This window comes from Hypomesus transpacificus, chromosome 16, assembly GCF_021917145.1.
Source record: "Hypomesus transpacificus isolate Combined female chromosome 16, fHypTra1, whole genome shotgun sequence".
NCBI lineage: Eukaryota > Metazoa > Chordata > Actinopteri > Osmeriformes > Osmeridae > Hypomesus > Hypomesus transpacificus.
The window spans coordinates 3,019,681-3,043,958 of NC_061075.1; the positions used below are offsets into that span (position 1 = coordinate 3,019,681).

A 24,278-nucleotide genomic window follows, 5' to 3' on the forward strand; every position below is an offset into this window, starting at 1 on the left:
TGTCTTTCTTTGGCATTACATTTAATTCTCTCCCTGTTCCAGTCAGATACCTTTTTATTTCAACAGGGTGACAAATGCAAGTGATGAACAGTACAAACATGAGTAACACTTGACCTGGAGTTGACATTGATTAGAACACACTAACTCCAGTGTCACAACATGATCCTCACACACGAGTCGCATGGTCTAACAGTTGAGCTGCATAGGTTATGATCCGAAACGAAACAAGTCTTTGTGGGGTGGACACTCAAAGGGGGTAAATGGTTGTTGGCATTGATCTTGTTTTAGAATAGAAAGGGTGGATGTTACACAACTTCCACCTCATTCTGCAGGGACCTGCCCTCCCCCTTATATAACTCATTATACTTGTAACTTAAAGACCATATCAAGATATGGATGTAACTTAACAATAACAAGGTATTTACTACTGATATTACTATGCAAAAACATACAATGTCAAGTCACAGTCAAGTGTTACCCCAAACGTAATCAAGTTCATTAATCCCTTTAACATGACCAACTTAATATCAATTCCAACAAAAAGCTTTTTTTATCTTTTTCTCTCACTTTCAGCGGAACCTAATTTAAAAATAAGTAACATCAACACAATGTCTTCCAGATTCGCGGCCAATCGGTGATCTTGACAAAAAAAACATCTGGGCTTTAAGCTCTCAGCTGTTAAACGATATCCTGATCATAAAATGGTATTTCTGGCGTAATGATCGCTGAAAAAAAGTTCCTGAATGTTCTTCTTTAACTTGCAAAATATACTGATGCCAGGACTATGTAAAAACTGGAACCAACCTATAAAACAGAGTGCGTGTGGATTTCCACCTGGGGGCCTTTTCAAACAGAGGCCTACAGAACCATGACATAAACCTCTCAAACATAAGTGCAGCATCATGGGGTACATGGAACAGCTTCGCATTGTCACCTTCCAACCTTCAAGAAGCTTCATACATATAAAAGGTTATTGCTAAAACAAATCCAAATATATATATATTTTTAAATTTATTTCCCGGCTTTGAATGCAAAGCACCTTTACTGAGGGGGAACGGAACGTGGATGTCGCCATCTTTAATCCGCCGTTTCCGACCGATGGCGATTCAAAAGAGGGCCCTACGTCCGAGTGAACGGAAGTACCGATTAACAAAGTAACCATGACAACAACATGTCCGTGTTCGTTGGGGTGGACGTTCCGACTGCTCTCTCATTGGTCAGAGTTGCTGGGCCAGGGCTCGGAGCCCCGCCTCCCCGGCGTGGGGCCCCACATGCTCCAGGGGTTAAAGGTGCGGCTGATCTCGGGGGGGCCGGGGGGGACCGGCGGGGCCGGGACGCTGCCCAGGTCGGGCAGGGCGGAGGGGGGGCCGGAGGGCGCGGAGAAGGAGTGCAGGGCTGGGTCTCGGCTGGTGGACCAGATGGAGCTGCTGTAGGGAGTGGTGGCGGACCAGGGGTTCCTCGTGTGGCCCAGGATGGACTAAACAAAACACACAACAGAGAGGAGTCTTTAAAGGGCGTCCATCATCATCATCATCATCCATTTATTTATATTTGAATGCATGTGGACTGTGGGAAGTGGCTGTCCAGGTGTGTGTGTGTGTGTGTGTGTGTGAGGGGGGGGTCCTACCGCGGTTGGCACCGTAGGGGAGCTGCTTGGCCAGGTGTGCATGGGTTCGCTGCTCGGGACGTCCCAGATGGAGGAGGAGACGGGGCTGAACTCTGACCAGCTCTGCTGAGTCTCAGGCGGCTTGGGGAACGACATGCCGCTGAAGACTAAACCAAGCGCACACAAGAGAGAACAGGCAGCGAGTAAACACACAGACCAGGTCAACGAGGACGTCAAATAAAGAGCGCTGTGGTGACTTTTCCTATTTGGAGTTAGGAGTCGCTGTGAGTTTGGGTTTGTTTATGTACAGGCCGGATTTGTGCACTGACAGTATTTGTTTGGGTATTTCAGACCCACACCCAGCCATGACAACACAGCAAGCGATTATATAATACAGGCTCCCTCCCAAGACTCCAGTTCCTCACCCCCTGTCAGGTTGAAGGAGTTGTTGGGTCCAAACGCCGAAAAGGAGTGGACAGAATTATAGCTTGGGCTGTTGGCACTCTCAATGGGGCTCCACAATCCAGAGCTGTGAAGAAAAAAAAAGATTTGTTGTAAACTTAAAACAGGCACGACACCATATTTGAATGATTATTCTGATGAGATGAAGCACAGGATGGTAGGTTACCTGTCAGAGCTGTCACTCTCCACGGACGTCATGTGACCCAGAGTCTTCACCTGGGGCTCAGGCTTACCAGGGCCAGAGCCACCTGACGAGCACACAAACAATAACACAAACGGGTCTCATACTCCAGTCTGTGTGCCACAGTTGCAGAGGCTATTCGACAGTGCTGCAGTCAAGGTGAGGTAAGAAATGGGATAGGTATGGCTCAGCGTTTGGAGCATTTCACTACAGATCAGGTGGTCACCAGTTCTAATCACCCCCTGCGTGTCCGCTTTGACTAAAAGCGTCTGCTAAATAAATACGTTGCTATTATTTGACATCTTATCGAGTGCCACGTAAGGCATGGTGAGGTCAGAGGTGATATCTGTAGATCACCTGGACTTCTGTCGTATCCAGCGGCAACGGCTGCAAACGTTGGGTTGCCGTCCTTCCCTGGGAGAGACGCAGGGTTAGTCATCTTGTTCCCGGGAGCCTTCTTCAAGTTGCTCTCACTGGAACAGAAACGCAGAGGGGACTTTGGTGAGGTGGGGATTGTGGCTGAAGCAAGGTGGGTATCCAAGATGACAACCACTCAGAAATCCATCTGGCCAAGCTCCTACATATCCGTTTGATGGGTCCAAACCAATGTGGTTCGGACCTAGTGTCCTATGACAACTATTGGTCAGCTAGTCCGTGATAGACGGATGGTTCATCCAATCACCTCCGAAGCATTTTTTTGTGTGACAAGACCGTCTGGCAAGCCAGGCCAGGGCGTGTGCGGAGGCCGGGCCTGATAGAGGATGGGAAGGAAGGAGGGTGGGGGCGGGGGGTCAGTACCTGTTGGCGTTGAGCACGCTGCTGTACGTTCCTCTGGGGACCAGGCTGGGGGAGGAGGGCGGGGGCGGGGAGCCCGTCCTGGCTGAGAGGGGTCTCTTGAGGAAGGAGTCTGCGTTCATGGTGCGGATGGAGATCTGCTGCAGACTGTCGGCCTCTGCTGAGCGAGAGAAGAGCAGCGCTGTGACTCATTCATACAGCCTGGGAAGTTCTGCATTCGACACACACAAACACTTGTTAAAGAGAGGCTCATAGGTTTATGGTTGTTTGACAGGCTGGTGGGTCTACAAATCTAGGTGGGCTGGTGGCCTACAAGCCGGGGGAACATTCATGTTTACCCTAAAGCCTGACCATGGAAGTATGGGACTAACCCTTCCTTTGCCTGCGGGGATATGGGGAGGGGATATGGGACTCACGATTGCAGGATTTGGGGAGTGGGACGTCCCATTCCGGAGCAGCAAACTCCTTCTCGCCCTCGGAGCTGCTGCTGTGGTGCAGCTCTGGGACGGAACCGGCAGACGGTAGCTTCACCAGCGGAGCCGGACGCCCGTCCTCCGCCTTCCCACAATGCACTGCGGCGCAGAGAACACCACAGCTTCAAAAGATGAAAAAGTAAACTTTTTTTTTTTGAGGAGTAGGGGAGATAGTAGGGGACTCACGGCGTTGTTTCTGCAGGGTCCTTGTTTTGGGCCCACTGGGTGGACCAGGGTGGACCAGGGCTTTGGAAGTGAAGGTCTTGCGTTGTTTGTTCTCCAGCGGCGTGACGTACGGTAGCTCCAGGGAACTAACAACAGCAAGAGGGTCACGGTGAGCAGAGGGCCATACGCAGCCACAAGAGCAAAATAAAAGACATTGAGGTTTTCAGAGGTAACAGGGAGGCTTGGCTCTCACTACAAGGGCAAACAAACCTGGACTTCTCGACTTGGGGCTCCTTCTTTGCATTCGCTTGTTTCTTGATTTGGGGTTTGGCGAGGAAGGACGAAATGTCCTCCTTTTGTTTCTCTGAGGTGACTGTTCGCCCTTTCTTTTTCACTGGTTCCTGAAAAAAGGGGAGGGAGGAGGGCAAGACCTCGTAACGCCAGTAAGACCAATTTGTGTGTGTGTTTACGTTGTGCCTGTGTGTGTGTCCCCAACCTCTTTGGTGCTGGTCTCTGTGTCGGGGTTGGAGGTCTCCGTGGTGGTGGAGGAGCTGTCGTCGTTGTCGGCCAGCGGGTCTTTGAGCTCGTCTCCCTGAGTCTTTCCCTTGGCCTTCCTCTCCTTCTCCTCCTTCTTCTTCTGGGCTTTAGTTTTACCCCGCAGTTTCCCTTTAAACTCTGGCACTGCGGGAAAACAAACACACACAAAGAACCATTGGTATCATTTACCTGGGATCTCTGCCTCAGACACAGAATCATTTCTTGATCAATTATGAATGGGAATTTCAACGGGAATTTATTTGAAGTTATTTTAGTCACACACACTCCCTCTCTCACCTCCTTCCTTCCAGCCCCATCTTTCCAGAGCCCACCTAGGCCACAGTTTCTGTGATCGAGGAGGAGGAGGTAGCAGCTCGATTGTAAGCTCACCTTTGTTCTGTGTTGGCTGAGAGGCCAATTCCTGCGAGGCCTCGGGCAGCGGAGTCTCTGGCCGCTCCATGTCGTTGTCCATGGCCCCCAGCAGGCTGGCGTAGTCGGGGTCGTCCGTGCAGAGAGCCCTGTGCTGGGGCAGCGGCGACCCCGTCGAGCCCTGAGCCTGGAGCTCCGTGACCCCCACAACCGGATGCTTGGAGCTGCGGGCCTTCCGGGCGGGTAGCTGGCTGGCCGCCGCCCCCCCGGCCCCCTCCTGGCCCGGGGGGTTCCCTCCTCTGGCAGGCTGGGAGGAGGAGGAGGAGGCTTGCATAGTGGAGCGGCCGAAGCCCATTCTGGTTCTCTGGCTGTCGGGGTCGGGGGGCCCCCGGTTGGTTCCCTGCCGGCCCCCTCCCCGCGAGGCCCCCCCTGCCCCATAGACGCCCCGCGAGGGGTTCTGCTGTGAGTCGTTGAAGTCATTCAAGCTGAAACACACGAGACACAGAGGGGGGTTCCTGTTTACACAACCACAAAACGGAAAAAAGCAGGTTTTTGTGTTGTCATCCTATTCCATTGATGCTCAGTACCACCACCAACTCAACTGACGGTTTCCTCTCAATTGCCGTTTCCCTCCTCTGCAATCTATATAGGGTGACGTTGTAAAATCACTCACTTTGTGTCGCTCTGAATGCGTGCGATTTCCCTGAGGTCGAAGGGGCGGCCTGTCTCCGAGGGAGGGTTGGACTCCAGAGACAGGCGTCTCCTGAAGGGCTCCCAGATGCCCTGGGCCTCCAGGTAGGCTGTGGCTATCACCAGCAGGAACATGGAACTGGGGAGACACAGGCCTGGGGTTACAAACAACCCACATACAGGACAGAGGATTATTCAATCAAAAGGCAGCGGTGGCCATTAACTCCTGTAGATGGTGTCAATTAATCCTGCTTGATGCCATTGACAGAAGTTAATGACAGCTGTGGTCTTGGATTAAATAATCAACCATGATCAACAACAAGGATTTCACATCTCGAGTTGCAAGCCTCTAGACCTGCTATGTAGCCTCTATGTAGCTGTTTAGCTAGGCGTGCTACGTAGCCTCTATATAGCCGCCAGGCAGACCGAACATGTGGCCGCCAGACCGACCATGTGGCCGCCAGGCAGACCATGTGGCCGCCAGGCAGACCATGTGGCCGCCAGGCTGAGCATGTGGCCGCCAGGCTGAGCATGTGGCCGCCAGGCTAGCTATGTGGCCGCCTGGCTAGCTATGTGGCTGCCGCGCTGACCTCATGACGAGGGACACGATGACGTAGAGCTCCAGCTCCCAGCTGGGCCTGGGGAGGCTCTCGGAGCACGCGGCCAGGATGTGGTACGGCAGCGAGGCGTTGAGCACAAACACAAACTCCGAGCCGCCCGCCGTCACCAGCTTCAGCTCCCGGATCACCCGGGAGGACGTGAAGTCAGGTGTAAACCTGGGACGGAGAGACGGGGGAGGAGGGAGAGAGAGGAGGAGAGAGAAGGGCGGGGGAATGAGAAGGAGGGGGGACAGACAGGACGAGAGAGAGAGAAGAGGTAGGGAGAGAGAGAGAAGGAAGGGGGAAGAGAGAAGGGCGAGGAGAGGGAGAGAATTTGACCAGGTTATTTAGTGGTGGCATGACCGGGTCTGTACACTCCGTTAGTGAATGTGAAAAAGAGACATGAGGAAGGGCTCGGACATCCTGCTTACACACTGAAACACTCATATCTCTGCAACACTGTCACGGAAATCACTTGTTACACGACACTTGTATGACCCGTGACCCTTAGCCCGACGGTAGCAGGAAATGGTGAGAACACGCGGGTGTTAATCACGGATGTCGCAAGCGGTCTTATCTCCTTCAGGGGTTTGAGAGCCAGGTCAGGACTATTTCAGGCAGATGCACCCTCGTTTATGAAATCACTGAAAACCCTGCCGACCGCCCCTTAAAGGGAAGTGCAGACATTAGCGGCTTTGCGCAAGGACACAGAGCCCGTTTTCTTCCTCCGTCTCAATCGCAGTTATTCATCCCCCCCCCCCTGGTCCACAGAGACCCAGGGCCCGGAGCAGCAGCAGCAGCAGGCTCCAGGCCTTCCAAGGTGCGTGTTTGGTGTTTAAAAAGGTTGAAGTGAAACGAGAGCTGAGAGCGTGTGGGGAGGGAGGAGGGGGGGGGAAACAGAGAGGCCATCTATCCTCTTGCTGCTGCTAAGGCCTCACACACGCAATTGTTGCGATACTTCCTTCCCTGCGCTGGCCTACTTCTGCAGTCCCAGCCAGCTGTGGGCATCACATTTACCCAGCATCCCCCCCCCTCCTCCCCCCAAAAAATGCCATTCTGCATTCACGCCCCACTTACAATATGACAAGGTCTTTCGAAGCGTTTGGCTTAAGTGCAAATTCTTGACAGTTGAGAACTTTGAATCCATAGCCTTCGCAGGCTTTCCCGTTGATCTGGGCGGACTGGATGTGGATGGGCAGCAGGCCGGTGTTCTCCACCCTGAAGGTCCTCCGCAGGGTGAAGTTGGGCTCCTTGGTCCTCGACTCTGAACGAGACCAAAGAGGAGACGTCAGCTCGGATGACAGCACAGGCACATCCTGAGGATCTCCCCCCCCCTGTCTGCGGACGGCCTGAGCAGGCCCCGTCCATGCAGTGGAAAGACTGAGAAAGGCACATGCAGTGGAAACAGTAGAACTCAGTAGAACGGTAAAACAATCGAGAATAAATACAAATAGTTAGTTTGGGTTCCTTCTAGTAGAGCAGAGGTCTTCAACCCTGGTCCTCAGGGACCACCGTGTCCTGCACGTTTTAGACGTTTCCTTGCTCCAGCACACCTGATTCTAATTAATGGGTCGTTATCTGCTTATGGAGAAGCCTGTTAACGACCATTCATTTGAATCAGGTGTGTTGGAGCAGGGAAACGTCTAAAACGTGCAGGACAGGGGGTCCCTGAGGACCATGGTTGAAGACCTCTGTAGTAGAGCTTATGTACAGTGTGTGATATACGATATATACTGTATCCATAGCTACATCTACAGTACCAGTAACAGCTGCTCCTTGTACTGCCCTATGCCTACAGCATTGGCGTGGAGCCCCACGCCTGTATTCTCCAAACTCCACAACCCGCCCCCAACCACCTTGCCCCCCCCCCCCCCCCCCCCCCCCCCCCCCCGGGTCTGGAACTAGGGGTCCTCAGTCGGGCTGAGGGAAAACTCACTGAGCAGAACATTTTTGTTTACATTAGGAGCTGGGGGGGGGGGGGGGGGGGGGGACACACTGTGTGCAGTCTGTGAGGAAGCTTCTGGTGCAGACTGAGGAAGCTGCTTTGGAGGAACCTACTCTGTGCAGTCTGTGAGGGAGCTGCTCTGGAGGAACCTACTCTCTGTGCAGTCTGAGGAAGCTGCTCTGGAGGAACCTACTCTGTGCAGTCTGTGAGGGAGCTGCTCTGGAGGAACCTACTCTCTGTGCAGTCTTTGAGGGAGCTGCTCTGGAGGAACCTACTCTCTGTGCAGTCTGTGAGGGAGCTGCTCTGGAGGAACCTACTCTCTGTGCAGTCTGAGGAAGCTGCTCTGGAGGAACCTACTCTCTGTGCAGTCTTTGAGGGAGCTGCTCTGGAGGAACCTACTCTGTGTGCAGTCTGTGAGGGAGCTGCTTTGGAGGAACCTACTCTGTGTGCAGTCTGTGAGGGAGCTGCTCGGGAGGAACATACTCTCTGTGCAGTCTGTGAGGGAGCTGCTCTGGAGGAACCTACTCTGTGTGCAGTCTGTGAGGGAGCTGCTCTAGAGGAACCTACTCTGTGCAGTCTGTGAGGGAGCTTCTCTGGAGGAACCTACTCTCTGTGCAGTCTGTGAGGGAGCTGCTCTGGAGGAACCTACTCTCTGTGCAGTCTGTGAGAGCGCTGCTCTGGAGGAACCTACTCTCTGTGCAGTCTGTAAGGCAACTGCTCTGGAGGAACCTACTCTCTGTGCAGTCTTTGAGGAGGCCCTCGGTCATCTTGAACCTCAGGGAGCTGCCTGGTCCTGGGGCCTTCCCTGCCACCTTCAGGGTCTCTGTGGCCCCCTGGCCCTGGACCATGATCATATCGATCACCGTCAAGTTGTTCCTGAAAGACAAATGCATTTGGATTGTTTTTGTTGTTGTTGCAAACTTACATTCTGAATGTGTGTGTGTGTGTGTCCCGTGGAGTTTTGCTACAGGTGCAAATTCACCACAAACGAACAGAACAGAGTTTAACACTGAGGTTAACTATCAGTACAGGTCAGGAGGTGTTTTTAGAAGAGATGGAGGTTGCACTGTGGATGGATGTTAAACTGTGTGTGTGTGTGTGAGAGAGAGAGACATACCTGACTATGAGCAGCGAGGAGACTGAGTGGTTGCTGACAGGCGTGAACCTCAGGTTGAAGGATCTGACCTCGCCGGGCAGCAGGACGAGGTTGTAGACGAAGGGTTTGGAGGACCCTTCCACGAAACCTGCGCTGCTCTTTAACACCGAGTTCTGACACACGCACACAGTAAAAATGGTGTTACCTGCAGAATCACTTTTAAAGAAGATATGACTTATGAGTTTTGTCAATGAACTACAGCTGAAACAGTGAGCCAGTAAGATGTTGAGGATCATTCCTACCATGTTCCTGTTGACCTGAAACTCCAGCGTGTTCGTGTCTATGTTGATATTGGACAGCTTCCCTAGTGGGAACCTAGCGGGGGGCACATGAGAGAGGTGTTACCAGGGGAGAGGGTGTGTCACCAGGTGGAACCAGGTTTGAGTGTGGACCAGTCCAGAGAAGAACTCAGGTGTTCTGTTGTTCCTACCTGTCAGCCAGCTTCCCTGTGAACACAGACGGGTTGGGGAACAGGGCGAGCGGCAGAACCTGGACGTAGACAGGAACATCTGCGGGGTTCTCCAGAACCACCTCCTCCTCCTGCACCACACACACACAAACACAAACACACATTACAGCTTGCATGCATGCAGGACAAATACACCCGTGCGCTTTATTCATCTCCAAACTCACAGAGGAACTGTTGGTGTTGGTCAGGGGGAAGGTGATCCGCTGGGAGGAGTTGACCAGCGACGGCCAGGTCAGCTGGGCGGTGACCCGGGCCTGGATGCTCTTCTGCAGGTCCGTGTTCACCTCAAACACGGCCTCGATCCTGCGTACAAAAAAACCCCCAAACCATCCCCCTGATGTGTGAGCGGAACAGCAGGCACTGTGTGAGCGGAACAGCAGGCACTGTGTGACGTGACGGTGTCATGTGACTCACTCGTGGCTGGAGCGCTCCTTCAGCTCCTTCCAGCGCCTCAGCAGCTTCTGGTGCAGGTCCACGTCGGCGTCCCAGATGTCCTCCTGCAGGGCCAGGCCGTGAGGACGGGCCTCCGCTGGGAACACACACACACCAACGACACCCTCCACGTCACCTCAAAAGGGTCGCCGACATCTTGGCCTTAGCGTTACCTAAATCCTAACCCTGACCCTCCGCAGCAGGCCAGCATGAACTCTCCTACATCCTCTTACTGCTAGCTGCACACTACACAGGTACAGGGGGCAGGCGAACGCCTGGCCCAAACCCAGGACAGACAAGCATCTCCAGGGTACTCACACTTCAAGACGAAGGGGAGACCCACGTAGCAGTGGTCGCCACACTGCAAGCTGGCATCAAAATAAATATTTGCTACCTGTGTGTGGAGGGAAGGGAAAGAGCCAATGCACACACACGATTAGACACGAAATGTAACCCGTCGACATTCTTAGTGAATATCAGGGCAGCAGGGCGCCGTTTGAGGATACACACACACACACACACACACACCTTGGACTTTCTCCTGGGCTCCAGCTCGTCCTTGTTGCTACGGAGACGTTTGTAGTAGAACCGGACGTCCTCTGTCAGAGAGCGGATCTGCTGTAAACGAACCCTCTGGGAGAAGGAGCTCTGGATGCCCAGACTCTGGTGGACTATCTTTCCCTGGAGGCAGAGGGGACACACACACACAGGTGCATTCACAATTAGGCCACGCCCACACAGGCAGGGAAACACAGGCGTTAGCAGCCCTCAGGTGGCTGCCATGCGGAACAATGAGCTGGTTGATTCAGTGAATATTTGTTTTCTTCCCGCCATGTCTGACATTGGAGCAGTCGCACACTGTTAGAGCTGGCTCAGTGGAACTGGACCCTCACAACTACACCTCCCTCCTCCTCCTCCTCCTCCTCATCCTCATCTCCCTCCCTCCACCACCTCTCCCTCACTCCTCCACATGTAATCCAGTCCGACAGGCCTCCAAAATCCTGAGGCGTCCTCATCGACTCAGCCACGCACGCAGTCAAGAGAACTCTCCACCAGCAAAACAAACCAAAACACAGGGGGCTGTTTGTTTGCCATGACAGGCCAGCGCCACCATCAGACCAGGCAGTTCCGACTCACTGGGAAGGAGGGCGGCAGGACCATGTGTTTGGGCGAGCTGTTCAGCGTTCCCACGGCGATGAGAGCCTTCACGGGGATGGTTAATATCTGGGACAGAAACAGGGAGACTTTGTCAAAAGGTGAACGGTAATGAGACTGCATTTATACAGAGCTTTAGTACCTTAGCGCTACTCAAAAGGGCTTTAAATTGTTGCCTCACACACACACGCTCTCTTCTCTCCCACATGGGCACACACATACTATAATAAGGAACAACTAGGGGCTCAGAGTCCTTGCTAAAGGACACTTCGTCCACAAGGACAGGAGTCGGGGATTCAACCCTGCAGCCGAGGTGGCCCGGGGTTAGGGCTGCAGAGAAGGGTGGCAGAGCAGGGCTGCAGGGCTGCAGAGCAGGGTTGCAGGGCCCAAGGGGGCCGGGAGGTGTGTGTACCTGGTAGTCTGTGGTGATGTGGACGGCCCCGTCGTAGACCCCCTCCAGGGCCCTGGCCACCAGGGTCACCCTAAACGCAGCGTAGTAGCCCGACGCCAGGATCGCCTGGACCGGAAGACAGCAGGAGGCTTTACAAAACGCTGCGCATCCATGCAGCCAGGATGGCAGACCCGACCCCCCCCCCCCCCGTTTGCATGCGTGCCCGTGCCCTCACCGTTTTGTGGTGCGCCGCGGAGCTGTTGTGCAGCTCTCGGAGGCGCCCCAGCGCCGCGGTCCGATTCCCCCTGTCCGTCTTGAGCAGCTCCATGGACAGGCTGTCCCCCGTCACCAGCCAGGACTTGATCTCCAGCTGGAGGGGGCAGGCGAGGAGAGGAGAGGGGAAACGGGAACAGATATTTCAGGAAAAAGAAGAAAAGAGGAAGGAAAGGACCCAGAGAAGGAGAGAGAGAAAGTTTCGAAAAGGGAGGCTGCTCTTCTTGAGGTGGATGGTCAGAATGAGTCCTCACCTCTATAGGGTTGCTGTTGATCACCACAAACACGATGCTGCTGGTGTCTGTGACGCTGCGGATGCCAAAGTCCAGCTGGTGTTCCTTCAGGCTGGGGGACAAGACCAGGGGCTGCTCACACACACAAACACACACACACACACACACACACACACACACACGCGCGAGGGGACAGAGAACCAGTCAGATACCACGGCCTTGGACGCACAGAACGAAGCCTTTTAACCCCCCAAATAGGCAAACATTTCAAAAGATCTCATTTGAATGGTTTCCAGTTCAAGGGAAAAAACAGCCCATTTGACCAGGAATGATGCTTTCAGTGCGTATGAAAGATGCCAGTGTACTTAGACCTCGAGTGTGTATTTAGTTTGTGAAATACGGAGTCAGAAGGCTAGTTTGCCAGATAGTTTGCCAAAGTCCGTGCGCCGCCCCCCCCCCCCCCAGCCCTCCTGTGTGGTCGGTAGGCGGAGCCTACCTCCAGGAAGCCGGTGTAGGCACGGACGGGCAGGTGGAACTTGGAGGCGTTGGTGACGAGCAGGATGTTGCTGTCGATGTGGACGGAGGGCCGCACGGGCCGGAAGAGGAGGGAGAAGATGTAGCGCGACTCCTGGGGGGGGATGAGGATGGGGGCGCTGAAGTTGTGCACCTGGAGGGGGGTGAGGGGGAGGGGGAGGAGAACATAGGGGAGGAGGAGGAGGAGAGCGGAGGGAGGAGAGACAGGTCACCAGAAGGTCTTCCAGGAAGGACTGTGTGGGTGTGGCCCCAGCAGAGCTGCTGCAGGGCTGCTGCAGTGCTCACCCTGAACATGGTCCTGGCCAGCTCCGGCAGGGACACGTTGTGGATGCGGATGGCGAAGTTGAAGGTGTTGGTGAGGAAGATGGGCCGGTCCACCGGGTCCACGGGGCTGTCCCTGATGTGGAACAGGGTGGCCGTGTGGTCGAAGCCCAGGTACCTACCCCAGACCCAGGAGCCACCATCAACCCTGGGCTTGCTTTTGAAATTCAATCATTCCCCCCCCCCGAAGGGCATTTAAATCATTGCCAAGACAGGACCAGTGCCTACCGTGACCCCAGCACTAGAGCTGTCCCCCTCCTTAAACGATGACATGACCCCCTGGTTCACAGCCCAGCCCAAACACTCACCCCTCCAGGACCTCTGCTTGATAGGGGATCTCTAGTTTAGAGTAGCTTTTCTCCTTCGCCTTCACTGTAATTTTACCAGTGAACTGATATGGTTTTCGTGCCCTGGAAGCTGGAACAGAAATTCAGTTCATCAGGGAAAGACTGCCACAGTGTTGACTCCAGAGCCGTGCAAAACGCAAGTCTCTCTCTCTCCTTAACGACCTTAGGACAATGTGTTTCGGACCCGTGACAACAGTTTAAAGATGCATATCTGATCATTTAATGTGATTTTCATACAGGGGTGCTCATGGAGGTTAGCAATTTGTAAATTAAATAACTTAATCTTTTCCTCTGGAGCCGGGCCAGGGTACAGGAAATGACTCTCTCTTCCTCAGCATGCCACGGTCAACATTCTGGTTTGGAGTATTCAAGTCCAGGACTTACCATCAAAACTGATACTTGCAACTTTGGTATATTTGTTCTCTCCCGCTTTCAGCGTGATGGCTTTAAAGTCTATCGAGACTGCTTCGTTTGACGGTGTGCTCCTGACACTCTGAGGAAGAAAACACAAGAGTCACCTTCCGGAAGGCACCGAGCCGCGTCATCGCTGCCTCGCCGACCGGAGCAGGAAGTGAACGACTTACTGTGATCGGGACGTCTTTTGTTCCCGAATTCAGCAGGTGTAAATTTAGCTGCTTTGGACGATCTGTAACCAAACGAGAGGAATAACAGAGAGTCGAGGAGAGAGAGAGACAGAGAAACAGAGAGTCGAGGACAGAGCGAGAAACAGAGTCGAGGAGAGAGAGACAGAAACAGGGTTGAGGAGAGAGGGAGACGGAGAGAAACAGAGAGTCAAGGAGAGAGAGAGACAGAGAGTCGAGGAGAGAGAAGAAAGGTAATAGAAGCGCATGGTCAGTGACATACGGCAAGGCGGTCCTGGATGAGGCGGTGTTTCGGGGCGTTTGTACGACCACGTACCTTGCGACCGTAGCGAACCAAAGTCCAGCATCTCTGTGGACGAGTATATACCAGGTGCTGGAAACACCAGGCGACGGAGGAGTTCAGGGAAGAGACACAACCAGGAAGAAAAGCAGCACAACAGTCTTTAGGTGTAACGTTGAAAGGTGCCAGTCAAGTGGATAAGCAAATACCAAATTCAAACTAATATGAAAATGGGGTATGTCTCCGTAACATACAAATTGGATGAAAAGAGATCGAAATACGAATGAAATTGAATCTTTATAAATGAATTGTCAATGTGTTGGTCAACTACACGGTCAAACTACCTCTTCACCACGGGTCCCCGGTCACACACAAAAAGATCAAAGGTCAGGGTTCAGGGGGGACCTCACCTGAGGTGACCTCCACCTCCACGGGGAGGATGATGAACTGCTCCTGGTTGGGCGCGTTCGTTTTGATCCGGATGAAGGCCGTGTGGTTGTCTGCGTCCCTCGACGAGAAGCTGGCCCGCATCACCCCCTTCGTCTCAAACGGGGGGATCTCCTGAAACGAGCGGGCGGCGCACGCAGGCGTGCACGGAGCGCGGGTTAGCCACCGGAACACGCCTCAGCAACGACCTCAACCTCTCGATACAAATGTTTCAAACGGCCGCATCCTCAGAAAAAAAAGCCGTCCCACCCACATTTGAAAACCAAGCCAGGCCCCTGATACATGACACACGGTTGGGCGGAGGGAACATGACTTGGTTCACAGGGTGGGGGGTCTCATGAGGGGCGCAGGAGAGCTGAAACTCACCCAGAGTTTTCTGGTGCCTCCCTGTTGGCCCGTTGGCAACTCTAGATGCAGGTCGCCACCACTGGAGTACATCTCCACCACCTGGAGGGGAGTCGAAACAAATGCACCCTCAGTAAACTCCATCCCACCGATGTTGAAGTCAGTCGGGTACTGAACCTCCATTGAACCGACAGAATACAGCACAGAGACAGGGTGCTCTGAGGGGGTCACCTGCAGCGGTTCACTGTGGGGGTTGTGGATGTTTATCAGCGGTGAGAAGCTGCTGTTCACTGGGACTCTGGCTCCTATGAAGGGCCTGAGTCTGTAGGGGTTGGGGATTCCAACACCGAAAACCTGCACGAGAGGGGATACCAAACCACCCAGTCCAATTAGCATCCCCTTCCAGAGGAAAAATGGGACACTGTTTGTGTTTACTGACTTCCGGTAGCTTACCTGGTATGTAAACACCCCGTGGTGTGATGTATTAATAAATAAAGTATTTTCTACGTTCCCTACGACCCGGGCGAGAAACACCACGTCGAAGGATGTGTTTCCCCCCGGAGGAATCACCTGAAACCGACACAGAAACACTCATCAGGGAGCTGGCCGAAACACCCCACGAAAGGAGACAGAAACAGCACGCTGTCGTCAGAGCAGTCATCTTGTTCCCAGACACGAGTCCTGTCCAGAACAGAGCCCAAACACACCACAACTTCCCAACGTTTCAGCTTGATTTACGATGTACACGGTCATCTTAAGGAAGACCTGTCTGATGACATTCTGGTGCATCTGTTGGCCAGCCTAACCCCTCCACACACACGAGCACCCTGAGGCTGCAATTTACGAGTGTGTCAGGAACAGGTGTGACACTAATAAATTACACCCATCACAAGCCCGGCTCTGGACTCCTTTAATTAGCTGTTCCTCAGGAGGTGACCACCCAGCCTCACCACTGAATAGGACACAACCTCTTCTTCTTCTTCTTCTGTTCCTAAACTGAAGGGGAGGAACACTTGTTTTTTTTAAAGGCCCTAATTAACTCTGAGATGACAAGTAAGTTTCACGCCCCATAACAACACTGTTCACACCCCAACACACAACACAACACAACCCAGGGGCTGTAAGAGTGCACTCTGCCAGCAGAGGAACCTTCCCTGCTTCCGACGACCAGGGAAAGGAAATGTATACGTGCAAATAAATAAAAAATAAAAAATGCTTACCCTATTTTGAAAAAAGGATGCGTGAAAATGTGCAGTTGTTGCTGATATTGATATCAAAATTATTTCTTCGGAGCTCGGATTATGTAAATAAACCTTTTCCATTTTTGGCATCCCCACAGGCCTAGAGGGAGAAAGGAGAGAGAGAGGATCAGGGTCCACAGGACTTTACACAATATGAGCAACATCAGTGAATGAAAGGGGCCGGGTAAATATCTTTAAAGATCGACAGACAAAACACAGAAGTCAAATCTGAGGTACAAAATTTAATAAAAATAAAAAAGGGCATCCAAATTGAACAAATTACATGTGAGGAATACAGCCCACTATCGGGGGGGGGGGGGGGGGGGGGGGGTTGCGCAGGGCTGGGATGGGGGGAGCCTGCCAAGGGGCCAGCCTGGGGCCTGCTAACCCTGACACATCACCAGAGAGCTGGTGCTAACAGACACCAGAGGGTCCTGTTGTTGTTGTTGTTGTTCGGACGTCAAGGGCTTGCTTTCATCATCCAACCAAAAGGTAACACCCCCTTAAAAAACACCCTAAAAAGCATCGAGATGAACTTCTGTAGACTCGGGGGGTCTTTCTCTGACCCGTCACAAGCGGTCAGGGGGGAGTTAGGTTTCGGATCAGGTGCAGACACCTAATCAGGGGATGGTCGGGGTCAGCGCTGGGCTCAGACGACCCCCTCCCCCCCCCCTCCCCCTCCCCCTCAAGCTGTTCAAAACACCAAACACCACCCCTCCTTGCTCCCTGCAGGAAGCAGGCCCTATCTGAGGGGAGATTAGCACCGTCATACTGATTCATGGTGGGGGAATCATTTACCCTGGTTTTTTTATTATTCACTTTATTACCGTGCTGCTGGTTGGAACTTGAGATATTCTCAAGGTTACACGCTGATTCCCTTACAAACAAGCACAGCTGATAAGGGGGTTGTTTATTGAGAAAGTCAGGGGGAAGGGAGGTGGGGGGCAAAGACAGCTGTGTGTGTGTGTGTGTGTGTGCGTGTGTGTGGAGGGAAGGGCTAAAAGTCCCCAACTTTGCGATCCCAGCTCGTTGCCCCCGACAGCGCAGGCTACAAGACTGACAGAGGCACCGCTTCCTCTGTTAACATCGGTGTGTGTGTGTTTGTGGAGGGGGGGGGGTTAATCTAGTCATGAACTTTTGATGTTGTCTAGACGTATGAATCGGTGTGCTCCAGTTGGGTCCCCTAGCAGCCACACCATGGGGCACGGCACAACCACATTCCACAGACGCGACTCACAAAAGAGAACACAGATGAAGGAACGCGTGGCGCAGGAGATGAGTCAGACCGTCCTGACAACAGATATGCTAACTGGGAAAGCACCAAACGCCAATTCCTTGTTCCTACTTGGCTATGAAACCACATCCTGATCACAAAAGAGAGGCGGAGGAGGAGGAGGGGGTGGTACTCACTGTTCGTGGAGGTCGAGCATGGGGGGCTCGAAGCGGATGGGCCGGCAGTTCCCTCTGTGTGGGGCCGAGCTGTGACAGAGAGCACAGAGGTTAGCCAGCAGCAGCAGCACCAACAGCAGCAGGCCGCCCAGCCTGGGGGCCATGCTGAGACCACCACCCTAGACACACACACACACACAGTGCCGGGGCAGCTCCGAGGATTCCCACCACAGTCTGTGGACCACAGCTAGTACATGGAGGAGTCATGAGGGTTCATAAACACGAGGCCATCGGCCAGACAAAGGATGGCTCTTGCAAAACCCCCCTTCTATAGTGTCTCTCTCACACACACACACACACACACACACACACACACACACACACACACACACACACACACACACACACACACACACACACACACACACACACACACACACACACACACACACACACACACACACACACACACACACACACACACACACACACACACAGGCCGGGAGACCCTAGCGTGTAGTGTTTCTCTCTCACATGGCAGAAACAACAGCAAGCATCAAGTTCACAGGTGTGGGCCTGGGACACTGACAGACAGAAACAGGTGAAGGGAGGGAGGGAGGGAGGAGGAGAGGGGAGGGAGATGATAGGGAGGGAGGGAGGAGGAGGAGAGGGGAGGGAGATGATAGGGAGGGAGGGAGGAGGAGAGGGGAGGGAGATGATAGGGAGGGAGGGAGGGAGGAGGAGAGGGGAGGGAGATGATAGGGAGGGAGGGAGGAGGAGAGGGGAGGGAGATGGGGAGATGATAGAGAGGGAGGGAGATGATAGAGAGGGAGGGAGATAGGGAGGGGGCGAAGAAAGGAAGAAGCTACCAAACACGCCTAACAGTGTTTGGTAGGTTGGCTCAGTGTGAATCGGCTGGAGGGCCTGGCTGAATGGGGAGGCGGAACGCACACCGTGAAGGTGTCTGGTGTCCCATTATGGAAATACGACATGCAAATAGAGCAGGGTAAGTGATGTGGGCTGGGAAACATGACTACGCCTCAGGCCACCGCATGGCAAACAGTGTTGGGAGATTTTACTCAGACGCTCGTTGTAGTCCGAGCAAATACAATCAGATCAGTGGACAGAAATCCGAAAATCTGCCAACAGAGAAAACCTGATTATCTACCTGTCACTAGTCCTCTCATCCCATTCCCCTCCACCCCCCTCATAACAGTAATCATGCGTCATATTTCAGGTGATAATGCGCTGGCGGCTCAGGTTAGCAGTCAAAACTAATGACTCCAACTTTACCCTGGGGTGTTATGACTTAGGTAGCTCAGATTCAGCGTTCCCAGTTTAGGGGGAAAAGTCTTGATGTAGCGGCGGGGCAAGTGATGATGGAGCCAGGCTGGTATGGGTTAGCGTCTCCTGGGTATGGTAGCCTGACTCACACAGCCACCCTCCACACCTGCCTGCCCTTCAGCACACGCTGGGCGTGCCGGCAACGGGCTCCTCATCGTGGATCAACAAACAGTTTCGGTTGCAAGCCTACTCCCCCCTTATAACATAAAAAAAAAAAAAACGAGTGTCCATCAAGTCTTAGTCTGGCCCAATTAAATTGCTTCGATGACGGGCCCTCGCGCCACAGAGCTGAATCTAAGAAGGCGCTAACTGCAGGGACGAGGCGGCTGCTGTCGTCAAATGGGCATCAGAGTCCAGACGGGCACGAGCGATGCGTCACCGCTCGGCAGCGGGGGCTCGTCTCGCCGGGAGACGGTGCCAGACGGCCACACAGGAGGACGACGGCCGGACAGGCAGAGGTGCTTCATTACAAAAGGAAGTGACCCGGAGCCGTTTCCTCCCTCTCCCCCTCCCCCCCTCCATGCTGTGGTTGAGTGACCAGCTCCAGTAGGAAGCCCAGGCCAGTGACCTACGGCAGCCACACCTGAACACGCCTCGCTCCTCGAGACACTGGGAGCCAACACCCAGTGACAGTGCTGGGGGAAAACGCTGTCACATCCACGACAATAGATTATGACGCGATATGACATAGGGTGAATGTATCGGGCCACACAACAAGCACTGTTGTTCACACACAGATAATCACCCCAAGCAAGGAAGCACCCCAACGGACTTTCCCCACGATAGCAGTGCAGACAAGAGAAAAGTAGGAAAGATCAAAAGACCTATTCCTCAACTGGGTAGGGGCTAAAGATAGTGACAGAGGCTGTGTTGAGTTTGAAAGACTTTCTGCTGACATGACAGCGGAAGTCTCTTCTTGAGGAGCGCTGCCTCGTTCGGGTGGGCGTGTCGTAAACACACAGCCAATCACAGCGAGGCAACTGGCAGGTGTGAAATGACAGCACACGCTCCAACGTGGTGGGAGGTTGTGATTGGTTGATGAATTTGAATGGGAAGCCTTTATATACGGTGGTTGTTAAAATAGCTTTAGGGAAATAAGGAGGAAGTTGAATCTCCACAGGCATGACACAGGAAAAGAACATTTAGTCCCATCTGTCTTTTTGTAAACTACACTAAAGGTGTTCTTAAAGGATTACATGGAGAGAGACAAGGAAAACCACATACATTATTTACATTTGAACATAAGTCTTTGAGATTATTGGTATTAGTATGACAAATAAACACATACCTTTTTTGATGATATAAACTAAGATCAATGTCGGACTCTGTCTGTGAAAGCAAAAAGGAAACAATGAACATCCTCAAATTGATACTGTCTATTCTGAATGTTCAGGATTAGGTGGGCTTGGTGGAAAATAGATATGGGTCCTTTTGGATCTAGCCATCACATTAGGCAGCAGAAATAGAGACTTTTAGAGAGATCTGTTAGAGGCAACTTTCTGGCATGTGACAGTATGGGTACAGTGTGTGTGTGTGTGTGTGTGTGTCGTATCATCTTGTGCAGAGAAATCCCTGTACTATCTACACCAGTGCCAAGTAAGCCACCCTCACCACAGACAAGCGTACAAGACATTCCCCTACCCCCCCCCCCTCCCCCCCCACTTCTACAGGGCTAAAATTAGCCAGGGTGGTGGTGCAGCACCGTACTGCTGGTGTATTTATAAGCATTCAACACTACACTACTACAATAACAAAATACACCCACCGTTTGCTCAACAGTTTGGTGTGGCAGTTGAAACCAGTAAAAAAAATAAAAAAAAATAAAAAAAAATAAAGAAAATGTGACCTCTCAATTGTCGCTCTTACCTGCAAGAGTTCTCCTTCACCGAAATGAAGCACTTCTAGAATTGTGTCCGACTGAATAAATGCTGTGAAGAAAAAGTATAAAGCAATTTTTTCAGGTTAGATTTGAACCAGACTACCCTGTTGGGCAGACAGAGATCTCGGGGCCATTTGGATATCAATAATTAGCTTCATGGACATGGATCTGAAAGAGTCATGATCGATTAGCCACTAAATCGATTGACTGCATGGTAATTGATCACCCACGGATCAAACCCACTGCAGAGAGGAGTATTGATGAGAATCGACTGTGTTTTTCCACATGGCTACGATCTGCTTGTTATTAATACTAGCCGTTTGCCTTTGATAAAGAGAAACAAGAAACTCAATATTGCCTGAGGGTGGTTTGCGAGTCATCTGGTTTGGAACTACCCCAGTAGGCAGCAAGATTACTGCTGCTTTGCATAGACAAACACAGTGCTTGTACTGTACCCTGCAGTCAGAAAAATATGTTATTAATATAAAATCAGACCCTACAGAGACATTAGGTACTTCAATCGAATTACTAAATTGTTGTTGAACTCAAATGTGCCCACGTGAGATGAATGATTATTTTGTTCAAAGTTAAATATAGACAATATTCAATTGTCAGCCTGATGACGATCCTGCTATGTGCTCCAACACCTGATTCTAAAGATGGGCCTTGTGCTGTTGAACTTCTGATCCTTGATCTTCTGCTATACTTTTTCCATGCACCACTTGGTACGCTACTTTGGATGAAAGCACCTGCGAATCAAACGCAACGTCAACATCAAATGTAAACGGTGTCCCTGCCCCCTGACCTTTGAGATTCCATTCTTTTCAAGAGTCTGGGAACTCGTTGCCCCTCCCAATATGCCTTCCAACAGTCCAACACTAATAATCACCTCCACATGCTGCTAATGGTTATCACATTTACACATTAACACTACAGCCAGACACACACTCTCACTCACACTTTCCAGCCTACAGAATTCAGCATGTTTAAAGTAAAACGCGAGTGAGAATGAACTTTGAATGTACTTTCTTTTGAATGTATGCTGTACAGGACAATCTTCTAATGAGTACGCTGTGTGACAGGGCTGCGTTGGTCAATACCATGGCAACGCTCCCACAACTTTCACCCCCTCACAACTAGGTGCAAACCTAAGTGAAACATCATTGCACCTTAAGGATTTAAAAAATAAAAAACACACATTTTTTTATGAACATATAATAAACAGATTGTGTGAAGGACATGCAACTCAAATCGTGTACGTTGTATTTGAACACACCACAGTTACATCAGGAAGTTGTGGCCTTGTCCGTCAGACATGGGTGTGAATCTAAACTCACTTGGGTTTTAGTGTGGCTGACTGTAGACCCACAACCTAAAGAACTAACAAAGGACTACAAATCTATAGGAATAGCATATCACAAGGTCATAATCATGATGTATGGTTGCCATATCGGACTACTCAATCTTTTAGATTCTTAAAATCTTACATGGCAGTAGAATAATGCTCTGGTCAGGCACTATCCTAATCCTGAAGTGGACCAAGATAGGCCTGCACTTCCACACAGGCTATGCTTAGAGGTAGCTACCTCTCCAGGAGGACATGAGTCACAGTCAGCCTAATCCTGCCCAGATTAAGCCATTCAGTGACAGTGGTGAGGGCAAGGATCACACCCAATTCTTGGTCCAAGATACAGTGCAGAGCACACAATGGATACGCCTGTAACTGTTTTACAAGACCAGCCACAGTTTTGAATAAAAAAATATATAGGTTGGAGAGAGAGAGAAAGAAGGGGGGTGGGGTGGGGTATAGTATATTCAAATGGTAGGTGTTAAGATTCACAGGATATGTAGCATTTAAATCCTACGCGTTGTAGTAGGCCAAATTACCATATCGCCATAAAGTTTCCCCTGGTGATAATGAACGTCAAAATCCCACTGCAACCTAGTACTATACACTCCATACAACAGGCGAAAGGAAGGTTCGGGGAGAAGAGCACAGAATACTAAAAAATTACAGTTGTAAACGAATATAACCAACACTTTTCTATACAACCGAAGATGCTTTAGCAGTTTTAGTCCATTTTTTTCCACTAGCTAGAGGGAGCTGCAATTCATTAGTTAACACGACACGACCACCGTTATCAACACTGATAGGCAGGCTGGTCCAACCTCACAAGCTACAATTGACTTCGCAATGGAGCTGGTTATCTAATTACTAAAGCACTGGTTTAGCTTTCTGTTATTTCGGCCTTTTTAGATCATTAAAGACAAGCTGTCAATTGAATGGCTGCGTCGGTATTCGGGTGATCCTGACGGTCAATCAAGATGTTAGCATGACTTTGAATGGTCCTGACAGCTAGTTAACTAGGCAACAACCAATGCCAGATTAACAGATTTGGAAATGTCCCTAACCAGCATAGCCTGTTTAATTATTAGAAACGTACATTTAACGAACTATCTAAAAAGGTTATGTACCCACTAGCTCAAGACAAAAACATCCACTGAACTACGAGCTAGCTAGTTAGCAGGCTAGTCATGTTGCTGAATACATTTCAGAACTAATTAACGCGTGTAATTGATTTGAAACACATGTTACCCTGAACCAGGTGTCATATTTTAGCCCGAGCTCTAACAACCCATAGAACAAAAATGTATAAAAGATATGTTATCGTTATACGCATAGTTTTGTCCGCGTTGGCAATGCAGTTCTTTAAAGACTACTAGCTCGCTAACTAGGGAGCTAGCTCAGCTGCCCATTGAAAGGCCGTACTCTGCTTAATGGCAGGCGAAATAGGTGATTTGCTGTCAAATATTAGAAGTCGGTTTTAAGTTAGAAGTTAACTAAACTGTCTGTTTAATTAAACAACTTGCTCGGCAGATAGGCAATTAGACATATCACACAGTGCAGCCTGAAACAGAAGACTAGTCATTGCACAGCTCGCTAGCAAGCCAGTTCGGTTGAGACTTTATTGCTATATAGCTAACTGTCTACACACGCCAGTACAGTGAAAATTATGCCAATTGAAAACGTACGAACCTTGTTTGTTAGCCTGCGCCGCGTGAACGAAGGCAATAAATAAAATCCGCACGATTCCAATACATACTGTTTTTGATCTTATTGATGACTGAAGTAAACTCTGTACTCCTTTCTGGCTATCCATACTCATGCTTCTGTTCGGTCGCTGGCTATCAGAATGCTGCTGCGGCTGATTGCATGCCGATATTATAAACACTGCTCAGTCCGATGACACGACAACTAGAGCTGTGGAAAGTCGCTTGTCGGTCGGATGTGCTGGCACTTCAGTACGCGATATTAATCCTCCTATCCTGTTTTGTCTCAAAATTGATGCAACTAGTTTTGCAAGTATAAAACAGGATTAGGCTACATCATTTATACCCCAAATCAGTATACAAACAAAAATGTTTGTGAAAGTTTCTTATTGACCTCTATTATAGCTCCTCAATGGGAATGCCATCTGAAATACTTAAGGCAAAAATAATAAATGTTTATTACTTTGAACATATTGCCTAAAGTTAATGTTGCTTTTGTGTGAGAATGTGTGTGTGTGTGTTTGTGTGTGAATGTGTGCGCGCGCGCGCGTGTGTGGGGCGGGGGGT

At 51.2% G+C, this 24,278-nt stretch overlaps 1 protein-coding gene across 2 annotated transcripts; it reads right to left on the reverse strand.

Moving 5' to 3' along the window:
- Positions 1–36: 36 nt before the first annotated feature.
- On the reverse strand, positions 37–24,134 carry tmem131 (transmembrane protein 131). 2 transcript variants are annotated; one of them, XM_047036937.1, is made up of 41 exons: positions 23,698–24,134; positions 20,648–20,709; positions 20,070–20,110; positions 17,459–17,527; positions 16,028–16,148; positions 15,261–15,377; positions 15,039–15,161; positions 14,829–14,909; positions 14,426–14,576; positions 14,052–14,108; positions 13,718–13,779; positions 13,518–13,626; positions 13,095–13,203; positions 12,751–12,904; positions 12,428–12,598; positions 11,953–12,063; positions 11,661–11,795; positions 11,447–11,551; positions 11,017–11,103; positions 10,408–10,560; positions 10,198–10,273; positions 9,862–9,976; positions 9,612–9,750; positions 9,409–9,518; positions 9,221–9,293; positions 8,940–9,091; positions 8,556–8,698; positions 6,955–7,141; positions 5,869–6,054; positions 5,262–5,417; positions 4,610–5,073; positions 4,179–4,363; positions 3,953–4,083; positions 3,704–3,828; positions 3,461–3,616; positions 3,048–3,204; positions 2,607–2,722; positions 2,235–2,316; positions 2,032–2,135; positions 1,628–1,773; positions 37–1,477 (listed from the first exon to the last, which is right to left on the reverse strand). In XM_047036937.1, the coding sequence occupies exons 1-41, from the start codon at positions 23,825–23,827 to the stop codon at positions 1,211–1,213; spliced, it is 5,418 nt and encodes a 1,805-aa protein (XP_046892893.1). In that variant the 5' UTR covers positions 23,828–24,134; the 3' UTR covers positions 37–1,210. The 2 variants fall into 2 exon arrangements, with proteins under 2 accessions (XP_046892893.1, XP_046892894.1); XM_047036938.1 differs by having other exon boundaries at positions 3,048–3,201; positions 23,698–24,133.
- Positions 24,135–24,278: the final 144 nt, after the last annotated feature.

What these genes read in the sequence shown, in the direction of transcription:
- tmem131 (XM_047036937.1), bottom strand. Translation starts at nt 23,827, where the DNA reads ATGAGTATGGATAGCCAGAAAGGAGTACAGAGTTTACTTCAGTCATCA. An exon ending in TTCAGGTCAACAGGAACATG is followed by an intron (nt 9,092 to 9,220) that starts GTAGGAATGATC and finishes TGCGTGTGTCAG; the next exon opens with AACTCGGTGTTAAAGAGCAG. An exon ending in GAGAGTGACAGCTCTGACAG is followed by an intron (nt 2,136 to 2,234) that starts GTAACCTACCAT and finishes TTTTCTTCACAG; the next exon opens with CTCTGGATTGTGGAGCCCCA.